Raw genomic sequence first — 17,038 nt, 5'->3', positions numbered from 1 at the left:
GTGCTATTCCAATAGCACTGGAATTACATTTAAAACAGTTAAAACTTGACAAAATCACCATCAGTCAAATGCAAAAAGCTGCACTGCTTGGATCTGCACGTATATTACGAAAATACGTTACGACGTCCTAGGCCCCTGGGTGGGGCCCGACTAGTAATCAATGCCAAATCCGGCGAAACAACTGGCCGCTGTGATACAATCGTATAATAATAATAATAATAATAATAATAATAATAATAATAAGAAGAAGAAGAATAAGAATAAGAATAAGAATAAGAATAAGAATAAGAATAAGAATAAGAATAAGAATAAGAATAATCAGAATAATCAGAATTGAGCTGGAAGGGACATTGGAGGTGATGGCTAACCTTTTTCCCCTCGGGTGCCGAAAGTATGTGTGTAAGCTGACATCCATAATGCAATGTCCCCCATGTGCAATGCGCCCCTGCGCATGCACACACAACCCCCGTGCTCTCCCCCGCACATGCACATGTGACTCCCCCTACACCCATTTTTTTCCACTAGACTGGCAATACCCAATTCCTGCAACTCTTCTTCATATGTTTTTGTCTCCAGGCCCTTCATCATCTTAGTTGCTCTTCTTTGCACTTTTCCTCCCCCCCAAAGTCTCAATATCTTTTTGTAATGTGGTGACCAAAACTGGATGTAGTATTCCCAGTATGGTCGTACTAAGTACTTATAAAGCGGTACTAATACTCCATGTGATTTTGATTCTATGCCTCTATTTATACAACCAACTATTGTATTAGGTTTTTTGGCTGCTGCCACACACGACTACCTCATGTTTAAATGATTGCCCACGACGACTCCAAGGTCCTTTTCACAGTTACTCTTTTTGAGACAGGTTTCATCTCATCTGTGTTTATGAGCACAACAGGGTCATAAAATTTATATTGCTAAGCAAAGTGGTTGTTAGCATCCCAATTTAATGACCCTTTCTGCCCTAGTTGTTAAGCAAATCACTGCACTGTTAAGTGAGCCATACTGTTAAGTGAATTGGGCTTCCTCCACTGACTTTCCTCATTGAAAATCAACAAGGAAATGGTGATCATGTGACCCTGGGACATTGTAGCCGTTGTAAATACTGTGTTTTTCGAAAACAAGACCCGGTCTTATATATTCTTTTGCCACCAAAAGAGGCAGCAGGTCTTATTGGGGGTGGGTGGGATGTCTTCCACTGACTCACCTTGCAGTAGTTCATAACCAGAAGCTGATCATGGATCCATGTTGGACTGAGGGAGGGGGTGGGGATGACACTTAGGGTCTAAATTCCCCTTTAGGGAATTCGTTTCACTTACTGCACCTGTGTAGGGTTTCCCAATTGCAGTGGCAGATAGGAGAGCGCTCCAGAGAGTTAACGTCATTGCCCAGAGGATCATGGGTTGCCCTCTCCCCTCCTTGGAAGAGCTTTATAGCTTCCGCTGCCTTAAGAAAGTTCAAAGCATTCTTAAAGTTCCATCTCATTTTGGGCACCCTTTTTTTGAACTATTACCATCTGGCTGACGGTACAGGACAATAAAAAGACGGAAAGTTTCTATCCCAGGGTGGTAACTATATTGAATTCTATGGTATCGTGCAATATTGGGTTTTTCAATTTCAATAATATAGAATGTAAAGAATGTGTGTTTGTGTTTTTATTGTTATAGTTATAATGTACACTGAAGACAGATGGCATTTAATTTCGTTGTACAATGTGCAATGACACTAAACTAAACTAAATTAAACAAAACAAAACAAAACAAAACAAAACAAAACTAAACTAAACTAAACTAAACTAAACTAAACTAAACTAAACTAAACTAAACTCCTGACGGTTGGTGACTTGGATTCTTCCTTATATTTAAATGACTTGACTCTTTGGAAAATCTGTATCCTTTTCTCCTTCATAGGTATCCTGATGGGTTGGGGGCTACCAAGGCTGAGTGGCCGCTCTATAATGCCATGGAGCAGAATTTCTTCGTTCTTAATAGTGATTCATCCCAGGAAACAGGGGAAGAGCCTGTCCACCACTGCAGTTTCCTAAAGAAGCATTTGTCAAAGTCACGTAAGTTTGGCTATTTGTCCTGCCTTTGGATGGCAGTAGTGGCTGATGAACAAGCTATTTCTAAAAATCTTATTTATATTTATTTTTTACAAGATCAAATTTAAAGGTCAACCACCTCACTCACAGAGCGATCTCTAAAAATCTTTTAAAATTATTTTTGGTCACTTTTGCAGGGGCTGGAAAAACCTCCCAAGAGTTAGGTCTCTAGTCATGTCTCAGGAAATCACTCTGTATGCCCTAGTTGCTTACATAAAGATAACAGCAATAATGATGATGATGATGATAATAATAAAAATAATAATCAGATTTGAACATTCTGATTCTACAAAATCAGATTTGAACATTCTGATTCTACAAAAAACCGCCCTACTTGGAACAGCTTATATCCTTCGATGTTACCTTAACAGTTCCTAGGTCCTTGGCTAGGACTCGAGCTGTTGAGCTACCAACCAGCCCCAAAGGCTGTGAATCTCACCAAAGATTAACCACGCAATAATAATAATACCTCGATGACAGGGATACCCATTGTCATCGGGGCACTTGGTACCATGTCCAAGAATTTTACAAAACACATAAAGAAATCGCAGCTTTCTGCAATAACACCAGCGGAACTGCAAAAAACTGTGCTACTAGGAACGTCATATATTTTAAGCAGATACTTGGTTGATACCTAGGACGCTGGCAGCATCCCATATCAACCACTAGCACCAGTCAATGGTATTTGTGACACATTTTTAAATCTTCACTTGACTGAGTTTCATGTTCAATGAATAAAAGAAATAATAATAATAATAGTAATCAGTGCCAGAACATCTGGATCACCACTTGAACACCATTGGCATTGACAAAATCCCTGTCAGTCAGTTGCAAAAGGCAGCTTTACTTAGAACAGCTTACATCCTGCAACAATACCTTTAACACCATCAAACAATTTCTGCTTCTCCCAGCTCTTTGGGAAGGGCTGAATAGGTGGACCAAAAAAAAAGTCAAATCCATTCTAAACATCTGGCTGACAGTGTGACGAGCAATAGGTTTGACGTATATTGAATAAATATATATTATGCCGTGAATTCATGGAATCCTCAGAATCCAACTGCTAGATTGAAGGCCAGATATGGGTTTTTCGGGCTAGTGCCTATTCCCCAATGAGATAAACCAAGACAAGGAAGATTATTTTATTACAATTTATCAGAATATTCAGACAAAAGGGATTCCCCTCATTCAAAGAGGGAACCCCGAACTTTAGCTTACACCCCCTTTTATAGTTAACATAACAAAGAAACCTGAAAGAGGAAAGTTGATTGGACAGGATAATAGCAGACATGTTTATTAAAATGAGTTCTGAAGGGGCATAAATTGTAAGGAGAAAGGTTGTTTAGGGTTCACAAGAGATAGTAAGCCAGACCCCAATTTGTACTAACAAACTTTTCTTATCAGGAGCTAGTCTCCAGCTTTAGGAATCTTAAAAACTAATACATCTGAACATCATTTTAAAAGAAAAAATACAAATCAGATTAAAATACAAAGTGTTCTGTAGGGAGAACGAGGCAGACAGGAACTGAGGCAAGGCAGGTTAAAGCTAACACAATCTTTATTAACAGCATAACATGACAAAATGTAAGGCAAACCTCGAACCGGCAAACAGCAGCATTTGACAGCTGACAGCCCTTTTTATACTAGAGCTGTCAGACGCTGAACCAATAGAATGGCTGCCTTCTCCCGCCAGCTGGCTGCTCGCCTCTCAACCAATCAGGTGCCGTCAATGATAGTCAATAGCGTCGTAGCCTCGAGGACTTAACACAAAGTAATAATGATAGTTAACCACCCTGCAACACCAGCTGCTTGGCGGAGTTTGCGCAGGCGCCATATGCTGTGCACATGTGCGTAATTGGCATGGTTGCTTCAAAAACAGGTAAGCAATGTGGGCGGGCGGGTGGGCCAAACAAGCCACTTTACCGGTATGGTGGCTGCTGCTAATGGCTAATACCGGTACAGTCATATCGGGGCATACCACCCAGAACCCACCACTGCTACTGCCAGTTTGCTCATGCACAATTTCGTTCAATAGAAATTGTTTTGGGCATGCGCAGAACTGAAAAACCAGATGATGGTGGCGATGGCGGTGACTGGGGAACTGGTTCAGGGGCGTGGTAGTCCTGGGTGGCTGCCAGTTCCAGCGACCCAAGCCACCATACACTACCGGTCCAACCTTACCTTAATATTTCATTTTTCTTTGTTCTGCAGATACGTGCTAAGGGTGATTCTGTTTCATCAGACTAGAAAGAAGACAGGAGGTAAGAATTCAATGCTTAACAGCTGTCAATCACAATCAAGTTGGATAATTTCAAAAGGGGGGGGCTAGAATTTTTTTCCTAAATAATGGTTTTCCATTGGTTTTCCAAACAAGTGGCCCTTTTTTGGCTCAGCCTCGCTGTGTGGAGTGGAAGCTCTCCAAGCTGGGGCCAACAGCCTTTGTGGAAGAGGAACCTGGAGGATTTCTCCCAGCATAAACAAATGTAGATCTTGGGCATAAAGAATAAATGAATGAGCCATTAAGAATAACTTGTAGAAAAGATTACACAGTGATGAGGAAGAGGAAGCAGGAGGGGGAAACTGTGTGGCAAATGAGGATTGTTTAATAGACAAATGGAGACATAAGGAATGTGTCCTTGTAGCTCATAATGGCTTGTGATACATTTTACAGATTACAGATTAACAGAGTTGGGAGGGACCTTTGTCAGAATATTCCCATGGGCAACCCTAAATTTCAAGATGCAAATATTTCTTCTAAGAACATTGTCTTCTGCAGATAACAGAAGGGCAGGAAATAACTTGAGATGAGTTATGCTATTACTTATCAATCTGTATGCATCAGTGGTGGGATTCAATTTTTTTTACTACCGGTTCTGTGGGCGTGGCTTGGTGGGCGTGGCTTGGTGAGCGTGGCAGGGGAAGGATACGGTAAAATCTCCATTGCCACCCCACTCCAGGGGAAGAATACCATAAAATCTCCATTCCCACCCCCCTCCAGGGGAAAGATACCGTAAAGTCTCCATTCCCACCCCACTCCAGGGGAAAGATACCATAAAATCTCCATTCCCACCACACTCCAGGGGAAAGATACCGTAAAATCTCCATTCCCAACCCACTCCAGGGGAAGGTTACTGCAAAATCCCCATTCCCACCCCACTCCAGGGGAAAGATACCATAAAATCTCCATTCCCACCCCACTCCAGGGGAAGAATACCATAAAATCTCCATTCCCACCCCCCTCCAGGGGAAAGATACCGTAAAGTCTCCATTCCCACCCCACTCCAGGGGAAAGATACCATAAAATCTCCATTCCCACCACACTCCAGGGGAAAGATACCGTAAAATCTCCATTCCCAACCCACTCCAGGGGAAGGTTACTGCAAAATCCCCATTCCCACCCCACTCCAGGGGAAAGATACCATAAAATCTCCATTCCCACCCCACTCCAGGGGAAGAATACCATAAAATCTCCATTCCCACCCCACTCCAGGGGAAAGATACCGTAAAATCTCCATTTCTACCCCACTCCAGGGGAAGGTTACTGCAAAATCTCCATTCCCACCCCACTCCAGGGAAAGATACCGTAAAATCTCCATTCCCACCCCACTCCAGGGGAAGGTTACTGCAAAATCCCCATTACCTCCTGATCAGCATGGACTTGGGGGGCAAAGAATAAATGGGAGTGGGGCCAGTCAGAGGTGGTATTTGCCAGTTCTCCGAACTTTTCAAAATTTCCACTACCGGTTCTCCAGAACTGGTCGGAACCTGCTGAATACCACCTCTGGGATTCATGCATATAAATCCCCCTCCATTTTGAAATGTATAAATATGAGTGCACCTACAAAGGTTCTTCCCACTAGTTTCTGAGGGGATTTCTAGAGGGAATTTTGTCCAGTGTAAACATTGCAGCAATCCTTGATTGCTTGCTTTGGGTCCTGCATTTTGATTCCACAAACCCCATCTTGTTTAGTGTATGATGGGAACAGAGAGCACTTTGGATGGACTTTTTAAGATTAAGGCACCAGGCTAGACATCAGGAGGCCGTGAGTTCTAATCTTACTTTAGCCAGGAAAGCCAGCAGGATGACTTTGAGCCAATCACTTTTTCTCAACTCAGTTCACCTCACAAGGTTGCTGTTGGTGGGGGGGAGAGGAGAAAGGTGTGATGGATAGCTTTGCTGCCTTCAGTTATTTGTAAAATAATAAGGTAGGATACAAATAATAAATAAATAAATAAACCCTGCTATTCTACTTTACTACACAGAAGAGCATCCTGGAATCTCTGCTTTGTCTGTTGAATGGCCTACCAGGAAGGGTTGCTGCTTGAACCCCTTTGAAAATGGCTTCCACATCTTAAAGGCACCATTTAACGACCTGCTCTAACTATAGCTTTGTTGGCTTCAAAATAGCATTTATGTGTTTGTTTATTTCTCTCAGGAACCAATCAAGACTAAATCAAGACCAAGGGAAATGATGACAAGCTGTGCGAGAGAACCTTCCAGAAGGATCCCTTGTTCTTTTTGGTGGGAACTTAGAATAAGGAGCCAGCGAAAAGCCACATAATCTCTGCTATAAAAATAATAAACTGTTAGGAGTAATTTGTTCCCTCTTAATAAATATGCTAACCTCTTTTAATAAATAAAATTCTATCTAAATTCTTTGCATAACAATCCTGTTGTTCTCACAACAATGTAAGAAGTTGATGCAGTATGTTAAAGCAAAATAAAGCAAACAGGAATTTATGACTGTTGTTGTTATTGTTTATTGGATTTACATGCTGCCCTTCTCCCAAAAGGACTCAGGGCAGCGTACAACATTAAAAAAACACATATTACAAAAGTTAAAAGGGAATTAGATAAGTATCCAAAAAACAAACCCAATTAATATAACAATAACATTTTAAAAATTAGATAAAAATTAGGATCTTGACAAACTTGAACATTGGGCACTATCTAATAAAATGAAATTCAATGGTGAAAAGAGTAAGGGTCTACATTTAGGCAACAAAAACGGAATGCACAGGTACAGTATAGGTGGTACCGTGCTCAATAGTAGTAACTGTGAGAGGGATCTTGGAGTTCTAGTGGACAACCATTTAAATATGAGCCAGCAGTGTGCAGCAGTTGCCAAAAAAGCCAACACAGTTCTAGGCTGCATCAACAGAGGGATAGAATCAAGATCACGTGAAGTGTTAATACCACTTTATAATGCCTTGGTAAGGCCACACTTGGAATACTGCATTCAGTTCTGGTCGCCACGATGTAAAAAAGATGTGGAGACTCTAGAAAGAGTGCAGAGAAGAGCAACAAAGATGATTAGGGGACTGGAGACTAAAACATATGAAGAACGGTTGCAGGAACTGGGTATGTCTAGCTTAAGAGAAAGAAGGACTAGGGGAGACATGATAGCAGTGTTCCAATATCTCAGGGGTTGCCACAAAGAAGAGGGAGTCAAACTATTCTCCAAGGCACCTGAGGGTAGAACAAGAAGCAATGGGTGGAAGCTAATCAAGGAGAGAAGCAACTTAGAACTGAGGAGAAATTTCCTGACAGTTAGAACAATTAATCAGTGGAACAGCTTGCCTCCAGAAGTTGTGAATGCCCCAACACTGGAAGTCTTTAAGAAGATGTTGGATAGCCATCTGTCTGAAATGGTATAGGGTTTCCTGCCTAGGCAGGGGGTTGGACTAGAAGGCCTCCAAGGTCCCTTCCAACTCTACTATTGTATTATTGTATAAAATTAACAGGCCAGGCCAGCTTGCTGGAAAAGCCAACTTTTTAGGGCACGTTGGAAGGACCGGAGGTCGGGGATTATGCGAAGCTCCGGGGGCAGCTCATTCCAGAGGGAAGGCGCTCCCATAGAGTAGGCTCTCCCCCTGGCGGTCGCCAGACAACACTGTCTGGCTGACGGCACCCTGAGGAGGCCCACCCTGTGGGATCGCACTGGACGGTGGGAGGCTACTGGTGGCAGTAGGTGGTCTCGCAGGTACCCTGGACCTAAGCCATGGAGTGCTTTAAAGGTCATAATTAGTACCTTGAATCGCACCCGGAAAACAACCGGCAACCAGTGCAGGCCGCCTAAAAGGAGTGTAACATGGGAGCACCTAGGTACCCCCATGATAGTCTGCCCGGCTGCATTCTAGACCAGCTGAAGCCTCCGGGTGCTCTTCAAGGGCAGCCCCATCTAGAGAGCGTTGCAGTAGTCCAGGCGAGAAAGGAGGAGGGCGTGAGTGACTGTGCATAGAGCATCCAGATCCAGGAAGGGGCACAGCTGACGTACCAGGCGAACCTGGTAAAAGCTCCCCCTGGTCACAGCCATCAGGTGTTCTTCTAAACTAAGCCGCATGTCCAGGAGGACTCCCAGATTGTGGGCCCTCTCTGAGGGGGCTAAAATTTCTCCCCCTATCATCAAAGATGGAACAAGATGCACAAACCGGGATGACGGAAACCACAGCCACTCAGTCTTAGAAGGATTGAGCATGAGCCTGTTCCACCCCATCCAGATCCGCACAGCCTCCAGGCATCGGGACATCACGTCGAGGGCATCATTTGGGTGGTTTGAGGTAGAGATGAAAAGTTGGGTATCATCAGCATATTGATGATACCGTACCCCAAAACCACCGATGATCTCGCCCAGCGGTTTCATATATATGTTGAACAGGAGGGGTGAGAGAAACAAACCCCTGGGGCACCCCACAAGTGACGCGCCTGGGGTCGATCCCTGCCCTCCAGTCAACACGAACTGTGACCGATCTGACAGGTAGGAGGAGAACCACCGTGAAATGGTGCCCCCCACTCCCAACCTCCTGGGTCGTCGCAGTAGGATACCATGGTCGATGGTATCGAAAGCCGCAGAGAGATCTAATAGGACCAGGACAGCGGAGCAGCCCCTGTCCCGGGCCCGCCAGAGATCATTGACCAATGCGACCAATTCCGTCTCCATGCTGTACCCGGGCCTGAAACCCGACTGAAATGGATCCAGGTAGACAGCTTCATCCAGGTACTGGGGAAGCTGACATGCTACCACACTCTCTACAACATTTGCTACAAAGCGAAGGTTGGAGACCAGATGATAGTTGGCTAAAGAAGCTGGGTCCAGGGAAGGCTTCTTAAGGAGGGGCCTCACCACTGCCTCCTTCAAGGCGGTGGGAAAGAACCCTTCTCTCAATGAAGTCCTTTGGGAGAAGGGTGGCATATAAATCCAAAAAACAAACAAACAAGTATTGGTAATTGCCTGGAGCGAGCCTCGTGTCACCTCCCGGGAAGCCGAAACTAACCAAGAAGGACACGGGTCCAGCACACAAGTGGCAGCACTCAGTCTCCCCATAATACTGTCCATGCCCTCAGTGGTCACAGGGTCAAACTCATCCCAGATTGTCTCCATAAGATTCATCCCCATCGACTTGCCCGAATCTCCCCAGTCAGAGTCCAAGCTTGTCCAGATCTGAGCGATTTTATCCTGCAGATACTGAACAAATTCTTCAGCCCTACCCTGCAAGGGGTCTTTCCCAGTTCCTTGGTTAAGTAAGGAGCGGGTCACCCTAAACATGGCGGCTTGGCAGTTATCTGCTGACGTGATAAGAGCGGGAAAATGTTGCCGTTTTGCCGCTTTTATCGCCACTAAGTAGGATTTAATATGAATTTTTACTAGTGTTCGATCAGATTCGGACCAGCTGGCCCTCCAAACACTCTCTAGGCGTCTTTTCCAGTGTTTCATCTCCCGGAGCTCTTCGGTAAACGAGGGAGCCACCCGGGATCGACACCGGGTCCGAGGCAGCAAAGGCAAAACGCGATCCAAGGCCCCAGTGGCCGCCCTATCCCAGGCTTCCACTAGGGCTTCCGTCGAGTTGTGAGCAAGGGATTCAGGAAAAGTCCCAAGCTCCATCAGGAACCTTTCAGGGTCCATCAGACGCCTGGAGCGGAACCATCTAGTCGGTTCCGTCTCCCTGCGGCGAGGAGTAGGAGTATGGAAGTCAAGCCTGATGAGGAAATGATTAGACCATGACAAGGGTTGAATAGAAATATCCCCTAAATCTAGATCATTCATCCACTGCCCAGAGACAAAAATCAGGTCGAGGGTGTGTCCCCTATTATGGGTGGTGTCTTGAATTAACTGAGTTAGGTCCATAGCCGTCATGGAAGGCATGAACTCCCGAGCTGACTCAGATGTCTCGCCAATGGAAGGCAGATTGAAACCCCCCAGGATCATAAGCCTGGGTTAATCAACCGCCAATCCAGCTATCATATGCAGCAGATCCGGCAGGGCCGATGAAACGCAGCAGGGAGACAGATACGTAACAAAAAGGCCCACCTGAACTCCAAGGCCCCATTTCACAAAAAGGGACTCACACCCGCCTATCTGAGGCACAATGACCTCCTGAGGTCTGAAACTTTCCCTAATAACCACCGCCACCCCCCCGCCCTTGCCCTGGGCTCTCGGCTGGTGAAACGCCCAGAAGCCTGGTGGGCATAGTTCACTAAGGGGAACACCTCCCTCATGGCCCAACCAGGTCTCCATAATGCATGCCAGGTCCGCTCTAAATTCTTGTATGAGGTTGTAAATGAGGGAAGCCTTATGTACCACGGACCTGGAGTTAAGCGACACCAGCAGGAGACCAGGGTCCTGTAATCCCGAGCACCCGGGGTGCAAGAAGGGCGATGAGGGTTGGAATGAACGATCACTCTTAAACAGTGAACCCGCGCCCCCCGAACATAGTTTCGCCCTCGGCCCCCACCATATCTGTCTCTCCCACAAACAGTAGAGATGGTGAACCCCCCAATGGAATGGATTAATGTCTCCCCCAGAATCCCAACCCTTCCCAGCATTCCCGACCCGTATCCATTAGTTAGCTTTGGCCTGTGCCCTGGCAGACTCCCACCCAAGCTTGTCTGAGCCATCCGAATCAACCCCCCCGCCCCCCTTAAAATTTGATTTTAAAACCCATGTAAGAAACCCCTAAGAAATCTCTTCTTCGCATGCCACCTCTCGGGATCCCAAGATCCATCATTAAGGAAGCGCCTTGATAGGCAAGAAGGCCATTACCGGGAAAGGGGGAGTTCCCGAAGGGAGTAAAGTTCTGTCGCAGTATAACATAGAGGAGAGTGTGGCATCAATCAAACGGGATGACATCATGGGGAGATGGAACAAGGAGATGACATGTCCATGGGAGGGGCAGCCGACAGTGTTCAAGGGGGTAGCGGGAAGCTTATGTCAATCATAGAAATGGTCGGTGTTAAGGACAATATGTAAGAGTAACAGCCAGCTGTCAAATCACAGCAGATGCTAACTTGTGAGGTGGTGAAGTGGCCAGTGAGGACAGCGGCAGCGGCAGCGGCTGCTCCAACTTCAACGACAAAAACAGCTAAGCTCCGTCCACACCAGCCGCACTCATATCCGTTGCCAGGGCCACACTCCGTTGACCCAGTTCATAGTGTCACAGGAGGAGGGGCCAAATGGCCAAATGGCACAGTACGGTGGCCCAGGCAACGGCGGTGATACTGGAGGGGCCACAACGAAGGACCATCCCCCACTCCAACCACGTCCACGCCAACTACGGAAGTCATCTTCCGCTGGTGTCAATATCAATGCCAGCTGCCTCAGCCACTCCCCACTGATCCAATTTATCATGTCCATAAGCAAGGTGGAGGGAGGGAGCAACCGGGATAACACCACGGCGTGGGGAGCGGCAGCTGCAGAGACCCCAGGCCGGGCGTCCCACCGCTACTGCCGCTGACCACACCCACAACGGCTGCAGAGACCCCAGGCCGGGCATCCCGCCGCCGCTGCCGCTGACCACACCCACACCGGCTGCAGAGACCCCAGGCTGGGCGTACTGCCGCCACCGCCGACCACTCCCACGCCGGCTGCAGAGACCCCAGGCTGGGCGTCCCACCGCTGCTGCTGCTGACCACACCCACACCGGCTGCAGAGACCCCAGGCTGGGCGTCCTGCCACAGCCGCTGACCTCACCCACGCCGGCAGCCACCGACGCTCTCCATTCTCCTTTGACCGCCAACCGCCCCATTTCATTCACGACATTCCAGCTACAAAACAGGACATTGCAGCTCGAGGGTATCCCCGAGGTCCCAGGAAGTTCTCATAGCTGGACCTGGAACCAACGATGGGATAGGGTACCCCCTGCAAGCCCCTAGAAGGACAATCGTCTCTCCGAAGCTCTCCTCAAACACGACAGGACCCACCATCTTGGGCATGCGTATTTCTGGAAACTTTGCTATATGACTCACATGTAAATGGACTGATTTAACGGGCTGGTTATTGCAATCCAATTTATTCTAAAATATCCTGATAGGGAGAAACCAGTTTACGCAAGATAGCTAAATTAGCATGTGAGCCTTTTAGTTAAAGGTGTTTCCTCATGTGCTAAAAACAGTTTCGATCTCAGATTCTAGCTGTTAGATACTTGCTTCAACTATAGTGGTTTCCACCAAGGTCCTCTGTTCCTGCGGGAACAGAGGTTTAATCTCATTGGTCGAAGGGTCTGACAGCTCCCTATAAAAGGGCTGCTGTCAGACTCAACCTTCGCTGGATTGTTCTTACTTGTGTACTTTAATAAAGAGCTGTTGTTGCCTTTAGCCTTGTGTGCCTTTCCATTACCCGATCTAACACTAGCAGTTACTGGAATCCATATGTCCTGATTTGGAAAGGTAGATCCTTTTGATGCCCAATTAGCAGAAGTTCATAGCATTAAGAGTTGGGTTTTTCAACGATTTCTCCATAGCAACTACTTCCTGAAACCATCTCCATTACCTTCCCATATCCCAAACTCCCCATGTTTCTCTTGAAAGTTATTTTGGCAAGACCCATCTCCATTCTTTTTGCATTCAGTTTGGATTCCATGGATGATACTGTCAAATGTAATAAAAGACACACTTTTTAGAATGGCCCAATGTACTGCTACAAGAGGACAGAAAAGTCACACATAGGAATGTTTAAAAAGATAGAAACAACTACATGAATGATTTGCAGGAGGAATGGATGAGCAGGATAGGCCTAAAAAAATAAAAAAAACTTGCCTTTTAACAAAATGAAAGAATGGCACACAAACTTAAGGAGAACAAACCAGAGGTGGGTTCCTGCCAGTTCGCTCCAGATTGGGCAAACCAGTGGTGGCGGCAGGAGGCTCTGCCCACCTACCCAGATGCTTCTGTGCATGGGCAGAAGCGTCACATGAGCGCACAAGTGGTGAACAAAACTGAATCCAGTATTCCAAGTGTGGCCTTACCAAGGCATTATAAACTGGTATTAACACTTCACGTGATCTTAAGTCTATCCCTCTGTTTATGCAGCCTAGAACTGTGTTGGCTTTTTTGGCAACTGCTGCACATCTCCGGCTCATATTTAAATGGTTGTCCACTAGGACTCTAAGATCCTTCTCACAGTTACTACTATTGAGCACGGTACCACCTATACTGTACATGTGAATTTTCTTTTCTTGCCTAAATGTAGAGCCTTACCTTTTTCATTTTGCTAGATAGAGCCCAATGTTCAAGTCTGTCAAGATCCTTCTGTATCTTTAGCCTATCTTCTGGAGGGTTGACTATTCCTGCTAACTTGGTGTTGTCTGCAAATTTGATAATTTCCCCATCTATCCCCTCGTCCAAATCATTGATGAAGATGTTGAAGAGTACTGGACCTAAAACAGAGCCTTGGGTACTCCACTGCATCCTTCCCTCCATGTAGATGCAGTTCCATTGAGGACTACACGTTGAGTGCGGTTGGTCAGCCAGTTACTGGGTACTTATGTCGCCACCATCTTCACTTTTTTAAAAAATAATTTCCCTTCACTTAATGACTGTGTGATTCACTTAACAAATGCAGGGATTCATTTAACAACCTTGGTAAAAAAAAAAGAGGTCATAAAAGACACAACTCGCCTAACAACCTCTCTGCTTAGCAATGGAAACTCTGGCCCCAATTGTGGTCATAAGTTGAGGACTTTCTATTTTCTGAAGGCAGTTCTGCTTGGAAAAGAACACTTTTAAAAGATATTTTCTAGGAAATATGGACATGGGGTGTATTTGCAAAGGGCTGGCCATAGGTGGAGGACAACACAGTGGTGAAATTCAACTTTTTTTACTACCGGTTCTGTGGACGTGGCTTGGTGGGTGTGGCAGGGGAAGGATACTGCAAAGTCTCCATTCCCACACAATTCTGGGGCCAGCCAGAGGTGGTATTTGCTGATTCTCCGAACTACTCAAAATTTCCGCTATTGATTCTCCAGAACCTGTCAGAACCTGCTGGGTTTCACTCCTGGGACAACATCATCTGTTTCTGCCTTCAAGAAGCACTTTCCACTCTTCCTTTTATACTAGTGAGTGTGCAAGCAGAAAGTGCACATCTGTCCAGTACCTCTTCAATTCCTTGCATCCTTGCAAACCATTCTTGCTTCCGCCCTATGGATCCACTTCTTCAACCATTGATTTTTTTACTCTTTAAACTCTCTCTTTTTTCAGAATATCATCAATTCTATCCAACCAAGGTCTTCCTCTCAGAGCATCTACTTCTCTTATATATATTCATTTTACAGTTTGATCCCCATTCATATGACCCAGCTGAAACACATTAAAACTTTGCTTGGAAGTGCAAAAAATAAAACCTAACATTTCTAATTTATTTTTTATGTAACAAAAAGGATTTTTTTATGTAATTAAAGACAACATAGACTTCCGCAAAAGCCAAAATCCACACCAGGGAATGGTTGGAGAATGTTTACAGAAGGAAAGTAAATAAACTTGAACTTTTGGACAGAGCAGAATCTTATTTGAGTAGGTTGATTGCAAAAGTAGGACAAGATTCCATTCTTCATAGAAGAAAAAAAAAGAGATGTGCAGAATTACAAGTAGAAAATCAGAATCAGTTGTATGAATTTGGTTGTGGCTGGAATTCCCATAGACAATTTATCGTCACCTCTAGGGTGATTAAAATGTACAGCTAGTCCTTGACTTACAGCCATTCATTTAGTGGCAGTTCAAAGTTACAACAGTACTGGAAAAAGTGACTTATGACCGTTTCCCCACTTATGACCGTTGAAGCATCCCCATGATCATGTGATCAAAATTCAGATGCTTGGCAACTGGCTCATATTCATGACAGTTGCTGAGTCCTGGGATCACGTGATCTCCTTTTGCGACCTTTTCTGACAAGCAAAGGCAAAGGCAAGCCATGTTCACTTAACAACCATGTTGCTAAGTTAATAAATGCAGTGATTCACTTAACAACTGTTGCAGAATAACAGAGTTGGAAGGGACCTTGGAGGGCTTTTAATCCAATCCCCTGCTTAAGCAGGAAACCCTACACCAGACCAGTGACGTGCTGTGAGGTTAATGGCTGGTGAGGCTGGTGACGTCATCAGGAAGGCGGGGAATGGGACCACGTGTGCTGGAGGCACACATTACTGCCTCCGCCCTCCGCAGCTCCTGGGTGCGCACGGACGGAGGTAGGCCAAATGGCGCCAAGGTGATCCGGCGGGCGAGCGACCGAGGATCGGGCTGCCTCGCTCGCTCTTTTGTCCGCCCGGATCGCCTCGGTGTCGCTGTGGCTACCTCCGTCCATGCTGATGTTGTCGGCGCTCCCAATGACGTCATCCGGAAACGCTGACATTTCTGCCTCCGCCCTCCGCAGCTCCCAGGCGCGCATGGACGGAGGTAGGCCAAATGGTGCCGAGCCGATCCGGCAGGCGAGCGACCGAGGATCGGGCTGCCTCGCTCGCTCTTTCGTCCGCCCGGATCGCCTCGGTTTCGCTGTGGCTACCTCCGTCTGTGCTGATGTTGTCGGTGCTCCCGGATGACGTCATCCGGAAACGCCGACATTTCTTCCTCCGCCCTCCGCAGCTCCCGGGTGCGCATGGACGGAGGTAGGCAGAATGGTGCCGAGCCGATCCGGGCGGACGAAAGAGCGAGCGAAGCAGCCCGATCCTCGGTCGCTCGCCCGCCGGATCGGATCGGCGCCATTCTGCCTACCTCCGTCCATGCGCGCCTGGCAGAATGTCGGCGTTTCCAAATGATGAAGGCACAAAAGCGACAGTCGACAGTGGTTTTTGTGCCTTCGTCATCCGGAAACGCCGACATTCTGCCGGGCGCGCACGAACGGAGGTAGCCACAGCGACACCGAGCAGATCCGGGTGGACAAAAGAGCGAGCGAGGCAGCCCGATCCTCGGTCAGTCGCACGCCGGATCGGATCGGCACCATTCTGTTTACCTCCGTCCGTGCGCGCCCGGGAGCTGCGGAGGCAGAAATGTCGGTGTTTCCGGATGACGAAGGCACAAAAGCGACTGTCGACTGTCGCTTTCGTGCCTTCGTCATCTGGGAGCGCCGACAACATTTCTGCCTCTGCCCTCCGCAGCTCCCGGGCGCGCACGTACGAATGTATAATATTATAATATTATATATATATATATATATAGTATATAATATTATATACTATTATTTCATGAAGAGAGGTGAGGCTCTGCCTCCCTTGCCTCCCCTGACCGCACGTCACTGCACCAGACAAATGGTTATCCAACATCTTCTTTAAAACTTCCAGTGTTGGAGCATTCACAACTTCTGGAGGCAAGTTGTTCCACTGATTAATTGTTCTAATTGCCAGAAAATTTCTCCTCAGTTCTAAGTTGCTTCTCTCCTTGATTAGTTTTCACCCATTGCTTCTTGTCCTGCCCTCAGGTGCTTTGGGACCGTGACAAGAAAGAAGGGGGAGGTGGCAAAGTTCACTTAACAACTTTCTCATTTAGCAACATAACTTTTGGGCTCCACTGTGGTCACAAATCGAGAGCTACCTGTAACAACAACCCCCCCCCCCCCAATTTGGAGCTTGTGCAGGTTTTCAAAAATCAGACTGGACAACCATTTGATTGGGTTGGTATAAGCCTAGGTCTCCTGTTTTTGTGTGGGGTTGAACTAGAAGACCTCCAAGGTCCCTTCC

The 17,038-nt window shown here is 46.5% G+C and overlaps 1 protein-coding gene across 2 annotated transcripts in view; it reads left to right on the top strand.

Annotated features, from left to right (window-relative positions):
* Window positions 1-17,038, top strand: part of LOC309383322 (cholinesterase-like) — a 43,405-nt gene that overhangs the window by 11,216 nt on the left and 15,151 nt on the right. The window contains exons 3-5 of one of the 2 annotated variants that reach the window (XM_081935761.1): window positions 1,911-2,065; window positions 4,310-4,359; window positions 6,362-6,839. In XM_081935761.1, coding sequence (XP_081791887.1) covers window positions 1,911-2,065; window positions 4,310-4,320 — 166 coding nt within the window. In that variant the 3' untranslated portion in view covers window positions 4,321-4,359; window positions 6,362-6,839. Of the gene's footprint in view, window positions 1-1,910; window positions 2,066-4,309; window positions 4,360-6,361; window positions 6,840-17,038 lie in introns of those variants that run through there. The other variant, XM_081935762.1, reaches the window with a different exon arrangement.

The sequence above is a fragment of the Natrix helvetica genome (genome assembly GCF_964273705.1).
Source record: "Natrix helvetica genome assembly, chromosome: 1".
In the NCBI taxonomy this organism is placed as follows: Eukaryota; Metazoa; Chordata; class Lepidosauria; order Squamata; family Natricidae; genus Natrix; species Natrix helvetica.
This window is presented reverse-complemented; position numbering and strand designations above follow the sequence as displayed.